The 10,369-nt window shown below is 50.7% G+C and overlaps 1 protein-coding gene across 1 annotated transcript in view; it reads right to left on the minus strand.

Moving 5' to 3' along the window:
• MBD2 (methyl-CpG binding domain protein 2) overlaps positions 1-9,492 on the minus strand; it is a 29,854-nt gene extending 20,362 nt beyond the window's left edge. Inside the window, exon 1 of the mRNA XM_040421015.1 lies at positions 9,289-9,492. Coding sequence (XP_040276949.1) covers positions 9,289-9,398 — 110 coding nt within the window. The 5' untranslated portion in view covers positions 9,399-9,492. The remainder of the gene's footprint in view (positions 1-9,288) is intronic.
• Positions 9,493-10,369: the final 877 nt, after the last annotated feature.

The following is a 10,369-nucleotide window of genomic DNA, read 5'->3' on the forward strand; positions in this document are numbered from 1 at the left end:
TACTCCAGCAACAGCGCTCTGATTACGTCACTGGGCTCGGCGCATGCCCAGTGACACTATTGAGGCTGTTGCCCTCAGGAGCCGGAGTATCGTACAGGCGCAGGCAGTCAGCGATACTGCGGCTGCGCGGGATTTCGTAGCGGAGGGGGCGGCGCCGTTCAGCAAGGATGTGGGAGGACATTTATTTCTTAGGAGGCGGGCTGGGCTTGGAAGAAAGGCGGGCTGGGCACTGCAGGGGGGGGGCGTTACTGGGCACTAGAGCAGAGGAATAACGCCCCTCTGGGCACCTTGAGGCTTAAAGGGAACCTGTCACCGGGATTTTGTGTATAGAGCTGAGGACATGGGTTGCTAGATGGCCGCAATACCCAGTCCCCATAGCTCTGTGTGCTTTTATGGTGTAAAAAAAACGATTTGATACATATGCAAATTAACCTGAGACGAGTCCTGTATGTGAGATGAGTCAGGGACAGGACTCATCTCAGGTTAATTTGCATATGTATCAAATCGGTTTTTTACACAATAAAAGCACACAGAGCTATGGGGACTGGATATTGCGGATGTGCTAGCGGCCATCTAGCAACCCATGTCCTCAGCTCTATACACAAAATCCCGGTGACAGGTTTCATTTAATTAGCAGATCAGAAAAAAATTGCTTTTTGATCTAAATGAAAAGTTGAATAACAGAAAGAAGACACATGCTGGAATGAAGGTACTTTATTGCACATTGCTATGTTAGCGGTTTTATATGCTCAAAATAGGTGACAGATTCCCTTTAAAGCGAATCTGTCACCTCGTTTTAGCTAATATAACTAACGTTGAGCGAATCGGGTTCAGACGGCTGTATCCGGACCCAATTCGTTTGAAAACTTCATTAAAAAGGTGTCGTCCGGGTTCAGAGCTAAGCCCGGACATATCCCCATTTTCCCCCCTCCGGCCCCCCCTTGCCCTGCGCGATGATCCAGGATAGGGCTTTCTGGTTTAGGTTTTTACTCTGCTGGATCCCGTGAGGTACTGGGCTAGGGAAAGCCAGGTGGAGGCTTCTGCCCAGCAGTGCTCCCAGTGACGTCACCGGCTCCGATGGGCGGGCTTTAGCTCCGCCCCTAGCCGTGTTACAGGCTAGGGCAGCGCTAAAGCACGCCCGTTAGTGCCGGCGACGTCACAAGCCTCCACCTGGCTTTCCCTTAGCCCAGCACCTCACTGGATCGCAAGATTTGCAGCAAGATCGCAAAGCCCTCCGTGGAGCCCATACATTTTACGGTAGGACGGAGCCTAGATCGTTAATGACGGTTTTTTAAATGAGTTTGTTGTCGGGTATATTTAGCGTTGAGCGAATCGGTTTCGGACCGCTGTATCCAAACCCGATTCGCTCAACGCTAAATATAACTTAACAGCATTACCCCACAGAAGATTGCAAACGCATCCCAAACATACCTGTGGCTACTTGGTGTCTTCATTCTGTGTCCAGAAAAAGTGCTTTTATTCAGCTGGAAACCAGCTCCCAAAGTGCCTGGCTGGGCGGGGTGTGTGCTCAAAGTGCCCGAGGCAAAGCAGACAGAAGACGGGGGGAGGGCGCCTTTAGCTGCTCATAGTATCTTAGGATTGGAAGAGCTAGGAGCCTTGGCTTCCAACCAATAGCATTATATCAATTACATCTGAAGATATAGCTTTTGGAAAAAGGGTTGGCAGTGAATGCAGCTGAAAGTGAAAGCAAAAGCAGGTTTCACTGCTTTCATTCGGCTGATGGAGGGGACACGAGTCAGGAGTCCTAGGCACGTGCAGCCTTATAGCCAATGACCTACCTACTTATGCAATTGAGATGCGGCTCAGGTTTCAGAGCTCGTCCTTGTGTCCACATGTGATCAGTGGCCGGAGCCTTTAGAATGCGTCCACTGACTCTCGAGCCATACAAAAGGAGTCAGGAGTGAGAGTCAATCAAACAAAACGTCCCGTCCCCCGTCCCCCCCGGGATGTCACAAAGCCATTATTGAATGTGCATAGGATGAATGGGGTCATTCATGTCTTAGAAGCCAAAACATGGGTGGACAATGGTGTATAGCCCTCCCAACCGCCGGACTGTGGATATAGCAAACAATGACGTAGCGAAGTGTAACTTCACATATACATCAACGGGGAGAATACAAAAAGAAAGGAAGACAACCAATTCAAGTCGCAAAAAAAATGGCGATACTTTCTGTTCGGTGCGGATTTCATCCTTTTTGTAAGTGTGAAATCCACCAAAACACTTATCTGTAAAAATTGTAGGCTTAATTAGGTCCGATGTAAAACAGCCAACCATGATAGACTACTAATATATAGCGAGCAGAGGGTCCGCGACAGCGGCCGCGGCTGCGCTCATTGTGCCGGGCTGGCGATTCCTCTCCAGACCCCTTTCAGAGACAACTTCCCGTCGCATTAGACAAAATATAAAAAATTGTTTTAATTGCACTAAATATGTTTTTTTAATCTCATCCTTTAGGTCTTCGTTGTCCAGTCTGTGCACTTTGACCGCGAGCAGCTGTTCTTAGGTGCCCTCTAATAAAACAGCGCCTCTGCAGGTAAAAAAAAAGGGGGGTTGAAAGGTCTCTCAAAGATATGCTGGTCCCGGAGAGTCCTGCTGCTCTGTCCCAGTCCCCCCAGCAATCAGCTGTAACCTGTCCGTGAGCCCATAGGCAAGTGTTCAATTCCCCCACAGTGCCTCCGCAGGACAAATTCAGTATTACACTTCTTAACGCACAGAACCACCTGGCCCTCTAGACAGCAGATACCAGGACATTCTCTACAGACAGGTGAGGGCCCAGAACAGGAGACCTTTCTTTCAGGACTGCCATGAGGGCAGATGCTGGGCTTGCCCGATTCTTTGACCCACAGGACGTCAGTTGTTGGAAGAGGCGTACGGCAATGGTTTATTCCCATCTCCCCCACTGAAAACACAGGCATGCACGCCCAAACTGAGCGAACGTGTGTATGGGACGGGGTGAGGAAGACTAGCTTAGTGTCCACGGCTTCCACTCCACAAAGGATGGTGAGATGTTAGGGGAAGAGAACAATAGCTACGTGTGATCACCATGACTGAGGACATTAGGCCGGTCACTGGTGTAGATCTCCGGTCCTTTTACTGTAAGCGAGAACATGGGGAAGCGATGAATCACCCCGGACATCGTCTATAGCCTAATGACTCTGCTGCTGCTGCAGGATTTCATCATGGGAAGCCCAGAAGAACTGAGCAATTAACCCCTCACTGGCCGTCCTAGCACCTACAAGTAGTGGTGAGGCTTTCCAAGCCATGTGAACAAATAAAAGTGAACCGTAAGGCTGCAGGGTGACTCTGCCCACGAGGAACGCCAAATACCTGTGGGATCTGCTTCCATCATAACATCTGCCTCTGCTTCCCCCAGCAGCGCATGCGCTGGTGACGTCACCCTCCACCTGGAGGAGGAGACGCCTGGAGGATGACATCATCAGTACATGTCCAGTAGTCATCTGTGCTGCTGAAGGAAGCAGATGCACTGCGCAGGAGCTGGTGGCACAGGTGCAAGAGAGCAGGGCCCGGTGAGATGCCCTGTCAATCAAGGGGGTGGGGGATTGGCGCTAAGTGCAGAGCAGAGGAATGCTGGGGCCACCCCTCGGTGCACCGAAGACCAAAGGGGCCCACAATGGGAAGAGTCTGACTTCTCTTTGCATCCACTCCTGATTTTGGCTTTGAAACACTGATGCAATGAGACACACACACACACAGCGCCTACAGACCCACAAGCCCAGGATCGGAGCAGACGTGAGGACATACACACACATGGGCGGCGCGCGGCCTGTACTACTGCACCTAACAAGTTGTCTCAGTGTCGCCGAGCCCTAATCCAGTAGTAGTGACTGATTCCATGACTGCCACTGAAGGCCGCGTTCAGACCTGGAGGATTTCCTGCAGCTTCCATGAGCTAAGTCACAATGTCCAGCCGCACGATGCATGTGAATGGACGGTCAAATCCACCGCATGCCGATTAGGTCGGTAATTATATATTTTTTTCTAACAAGGCGTCTGAACTCGGGTCTGAGGGGGCAGAGCATGACACAGGGGTTCACAGGACACTACATTTCTGCAAATAGAAGAAGAAAACTATGGCTGCTTACTTGCTAAAACAGCGCCACGTTTGTCCATGGGTCGTATCTGGTATTGCAGATCCATTGAAGGGACTGGGGCTGAGCTGCAATACCACACACAACCTGCAGGACAGGGGTGGCGCTCTTTCTGAAAGAAGCGGCCATGTTTTTAGTAATGGGAGATTGTCGTTACAAAAGACATCTACAACATCAAGGGGTGAAGTAGTCATCGGAGGCCGGGCTGTGTATGACAGCAGCACAGAGGAGATCAGCACATTATACTGCGCACATCCACTGTGACGGAAAGAAATGAATCAGAAGTGGAGGTGAAGAAAAATACCGTACAGTACTGGAGCTGTTTTATACTTTTTTATTATTTTTTTTTTCAGTTTACATTACTATAACCCTCCCCGTCCTCCAAAGCGGAGAAGAAAATTGAAAAAAAATAATGATATTTTTTTTATGCAATTTAGGCCTCATGCACACGACCGTTGTTTTATTCCGTGTCCGTTCCATTTTTCGTGATTTTCTGCGGACCCATTGACTTTCAATGGGTCCGTTGAAAACTCGGCTAATGCACCGTTTGTCATCCGCGTCCGTGATCCGTGGTTCCAGTCCGTCAAAAAAATATGACCTGTCCTATTTTTTTCACGGAAAACGGTTCGCGGACCCATTCAAGTCAATGGGACCGCTAAAAAACGCGGAGGCACACAAGACTGTCTTCCGCGTCCGTTTTTTTCCTATTATTTGCATGGCAAACTTGACTTAGACTTTTTTTTTACTTTCCTTCATGTCTGGTGATCCTCCAAAAATAAAGGAAGACACACGGAAACAAAAACGGAAACGGATCACGGAACAACGGAACCCCATTTTGCGGAACGGAACACAACAACGGTCGTGTGCATGAGGCCTAACCTTGGTTCTGGTATTGCAGTGTTTTTAATTGATGGCTTCAAAGCAGAAAAAAATAAAATTACATTTTTAAAATTATCTGGACATTTCGCCACATAGCGCACACGACACAAAAGACTCTCTAGCTTTAGGCTACGTCTACACGACGACATTTGACGCGCGACAATTTTTATAATGGCAGTCTATGGTGTCGCACTGCAACATGCTGCGACTGCGACGCAACAGTCGCAGAAAATCCATTCGAGATAGATTTTAATGCGACTTTTGCGTCGCAGTCGCAGCATGTTGCAGTGCGGCACCATAGACTGCCATTATAAAAATTGGCGCGCGACATTAGTGCAACAAAATGTTGCGCTACAAATGTTGCAGTGTAGTTGTGCCCTATCTGTCGCGCGACTTATTGTCGTCGTGTAGACGTAGCCTAACAGACATCATCCGTTTCTGCAGCCTCCTCACAGCGCCATATAATGCATAGTGGCCGTCCTTGGTATTGCAGCTCAGGCCCATTAATTTCAATAGGACTGAGCTACAACTCCCAGAATCCTCCTTTCACTTTTATGTGAGTTGCAAGTAAGTGTGCATGCTGGGAGTTGTAGTTTCACAGCAGCTGGAGTGCCGAAGGTTGCTGCTGATCCCTGTGACCAATGAACGTGACATCACTGGACTAGGAGTAGGCCGCAGCCTCTTCAAACAGCCGGAGGCCCCGCCGGTCAGATCTTGACAACCTATCGAAGCCCCCTTTAAAATCCGCACCACAAGTCAAATCTCGGGCGGATTCGTTACAGGTTTCAATTTCCGCATTACAAAGGGTGAAATCCGCAACACGTAATTTACTGAAAACCTCCACGGCAGATTCCGGCGCCATTTTCAATATAGAGTGGAACCCGCGCCAAAACCCGCATTATTTTGCTGCTGCAGAAAATCCCACAGGGGAAATTCTGATACTGATGACCCGATATCCTGTGCACGGCGCCGTCCATTGTATAGTGGCTGTTCTTGGTATTGCAGCTCAGGCCCATTCACCTGAAGGAGCTTCTCCTAGGTCATGTGACCACTCGTGGAGGGCCGAGATCTCTTCAAACAGCTGATCCGAGTGTCGGACCCCCAGAGATCACATACTGATGACCTATTGTGCCGTCGGTATTAAACACTCGGACCGCCCCTTTAAACAGACGGTGACTCCCCACTGAGATCGTCGTTCTTACAACGCGTCGCCCGCATGCTGCAAGGAACGGTCTTTGTTGCTGAAGCGTCCGGGGATTAGATCTCTGCCGCTAGATGTGCAGCCTCCAACCACCACAGCTGATCCCCACCGCCCAGGAGAAGACACTGCCCCCCGAAGCGTCACCCCTCACAAGCAAATAAATAATACCGTACGCTATTTCTTATCAGGGCTGTCTGCTTTGGATGCTCCGTTTTCATACAATTTGCAGCCATGTCCCATAATCGAGACCCTCGTCGGTTAGTTAAAGGGGCAGTCTATGAAGACGGTCGGTTAGTCAGAAGGGGGTCCGCAGCTCACGTGAAACCGTCACATGGGCACAAGGAAGGCCTCATGCGCAGCACCGTCATTTTGGTTTGCTAAAAATGCATTTCTGTGGGTCCGAAAAAAAAAAAAAAACGTCGCAAATGACAGAACCTGTCCTTTTTGCGGGCAAGCATAGGCTTCTTTACAGCGGGTCCCGCGAAAAGTGCGGACCGCACCTGTATTTTGCGGATCCGCGAAAAAGGGGTAAGGTCCTGTGCAGGAGGCCTAAGGCAGAGAACGAAGACAAGGAGAAGAGTCAAATGAAAGGGCCACGCCCGCCATAAATCCACCCTCCTATCATCGATAAAGGACACGGGGCGTGACTGGTGACTCATCCACCCGTCCGACGTCATATAACAATCACGGAAAGGTGTCTGGAGCCGATACTTATGCCCACCGTTGGGGGCGGCAGAAGCCATGTAGACACCTGGAAAGACTCATACCCAAACGGAGGGGAACGAGGACGCCTATGAGGAGCTGGAAGCATGTCTGCCCTGAGGGGCGTCCACCGGACAAGAGCAAAGGGCAGTCGGGTCACCCCACTGCATGTGTGCACAGCCTTAAAGGGGTGTCATGGAGGTCGGACCTCTGGCACTGGTCAGTGCTCAGCGACCTCCATCAGTCCCATAGTCTTTGAATGGAGCAGCAGTGTGCAGCTCCGCCCCCATTCAAACAAGGGATTTAGGACTCTTCCCCCCTTCTTGTGATCTATGGGGGTCTTAATGGTCGGATCTAACAGTTTGATCGACACCCGGCACCCCCACCAAACAGCTGTTTGCAGAAGTCGCTGGAAACACAACAGTGGACTGAGCCGGAAGCTGAAGGCGCCCCCCAGTGTGCAGTGGTCGTGCCAGGGTACTGCAACTCATCTCCCGTCATCATGACGCTGGTTGAGCAGGGATGGGTTCGTCCTGAGCCCTTCCAGCGGAGGTGACCACCCTGGATTTTTCCGCGTGGCCCCCTCTCATATTCCATCAGGTCTTGATTACTGCCACATGCACCAGACAGCGTGGCGCATTCCCACTGTAGACCGCACCGTCTGCCAAGGAACGGGGCAGAGAACGCCCTCCAAGACACAAGGGTCTGAGACCAAATATAGTCCATGCCACCAAGACCACCCTCCTTCTAGATGTGGCTCTAGGACTGCACAGATCCTGTCCACGCCCCCCGGGCACCATGCCACCCTAACCCCCAACATACGTGCCCTCTCATGCCCAACACTGACAGCTTTTTGGTAAGTATTGTCAAGGGAGCCCCTGTCCACGTGCGTTATGGATGGCCATAAAGGGGGGCTCCAAAATTAGGACCCCCGATCTAGAGCTAACTGTTCGGTCTCTTGAGCACTTGGCACAACTATCCATTGAGTTCAATGGGCACAGCGCAATACTACCAGCTGTTCTGAAACTACAACTCCCAGAATCCTCCTTTCACTTTTATGTGAGTTGCAAGTAAGTGTGCATGCTGGGAGTTGTAGTTGCACAGCAGCTGGAGTGCCGAAGGTCGCTGATCCCTGCCATTAGAGAAATGAGGAACCCCTTTAAATCAACGTATCATAAAAATGTCTACAACCTTCTGATTTGCTTTGGGTTTCAGTCCCTCGCCACTAAGATCCCTGCTTGCTGTCAGTGAATGAAAGCATTCTTGTTTACACCCAGAGGCGGAAAAACCTAACACTTCTCACCCCTGAGGTTTTGCTACAGTTGTATCCAGCCCGAAATCCTCTCAAAGCAATTTTGTTACAATGTATCGACGGAGGGAACACGTATCGGTCTGAAGTTCAGGCGGTTTGCCAAGGGGTCCACCACTGTAAGAAACTATCAGCTGTGAGAAGAATGAGGTCTGTAGGGGGTTTTAGGAAAGTTTCCATTCACTGATAACAAGCAGAGACCTTGAAAATGGTGAGAAAATTAAGCACAAAGTAAATTCGAAAATTGCCAAACTTTACATTATACAGTGGTTAAAGGGGAACTCCGATCTCGGGACCAGGACACCGCGCCCACAAACAGAACTGCTATGGAAGTTACGGAAACAGCGTAGCACAGCCCGCTCCGGGGACCCCCACGGATATGTCGAAAATATTAAAAATAGGAATACCCCTTTAAGGTTTGTCCCGGGATGATTGCTTATCACTGAGTGTCTAATCGCTTGGGAATCCCACCGAGAAAGAGAACAAGGGTCTCCTGCCCCCATCTAAACGGAGCGGCGGTCGGTCATCTCCCATAGAAATCAATGGAGCGGGAGTGCGCGTCCAGGACCACGGGTCAGAAACGTATCACCCACCAGGGGTCCTCCGCCTGTCGTGACACTACAACTCCCAGCGTGCTCCAATCACTTCCTTCCCAGGACAGCTCGGCAGGCGCGCCTGCTGGGAGTTGTCGTTTTCACGCTGACCCCCGACCCATCCTGTAGGTGGGCGCTAAGTGGTCTTCGCGGGGCTGGAAAGTTAGGTCGCGACTATTGACATCAGTCTACGACGTGATTAACTGGAAAACCGCCCACGACGTGTGAATATGCCTCAAAAAAGTCTTTGGGGTGGCGCCCCGATCAGCCGATACGCGGAGAACGACTTTATCTGGCGGACTACAAATACCATATCGCCTTGATATGACAAGGAGAATGGAGGGGGGGGGGGAGTGTAAAAAAAAAAAAAAAAAGGTCATATGGCCCAGACAAGGGCCAGCACCTAGGCAAACCCCCTGGGCACCACACCTCTAGTGCCACCCTACAACCTGTCACTTCGTGCCCCCCCTCACCTGAAGTAGTAGACATCGCTCTTGCCAGCGCTCAGCCCGGACTTTCTGATGACCTCCTCCTTCTTCCAGCCCGGCGGCAGTGCCGGACAGTCCATCCTCCTCTTCTCCATGGACCAGCACACGACCTACACCATAGCCCGGCGGCTCCTCTCTGCTGCCCCCCGCCTCACACGGAGCTGTCAAGTGACAGCAGCGCCCCCTAGCAGCCGCAATACTCTTCCGCAAATTAGTCCCGGGCCCTGAGCTGGCGGAGGGATACCGCAGACCAGGAAACCGGTGTTGTTCTGCGCTGAATCCCCACGGTTGACAGGCGCTCGTTTAACCCTTTCCTGGTGCAAAATAGTCCGCGGGCTCGGTTTATGTATCGATTAAACCCTTTTTATCCCTTGTGTGAATGAACAACGACTCCTATCAGCCAGGCAGGGGGGGATGGGGGAAGGGGGCCTGTGGGCTCCTGGGAGCTTTAGTTTAATCGGTACCAGAACGAATTTCGCTGTGTTCTTCCGAGAGGAATGGGCAGGGATTTTATATTCTCTGTGGTGCGGTTTAACCCTTTCGCTGCCAGCTGTCAATTACAAACGCGCGCCACGTCGTGTCCAATACTAATAAAATTTTCAAAAATTTGCTGGAAACGTTCTGTCTTTTCCATTTTTAGGGTTTGTCACAGTGTATCAGACTAGAGAGAAAGGTATCGGACTGGATACGGTTGTAACAAAGCCTCAGCTGTGAGCGGTATTAGGCCGCGTCACATAATTTCCGCCGCGTCTGAACCTATTTAAAGCCTATATTTATGTTTCCGTTCGTCGACAGCAAACATTCGGAGAACCCCTTTAACTATACATATACTTTACAATATAAAGGTAAACCGCCTCACGTGGAGGAGGGCGGTCACCCCCGGCTGCTCTTTCAGACGTGCGATCTGTCCACCGTAGAAGGACGGCGTCCGTGTGCGGTCTGTTTTTGTCATGCACCCATTGACTTGAATGGTACCTGCTGGGATTTTCTCTTCGCGGACCGGATGATGGAAAAATCACTCTGTGAATTGGTCCATTGGCTATAACGGGTTGGCGTTCAGTCCGGG

The sequence above is a fragment of the Bufo bufo genome, chromosome 2 (genome assembly GCF_905171765.1).
Source record: "Bufo bufo chromosome 2, aBufBuf1.1, whole genome shotgun sequence".
NCBI classification, from domain to species: domain Eukaryota; kingdom Metazoa; phylum Chordata; class Amphibia; order Anura; family Bufonidae; genus Bufo; species Bufo bufo.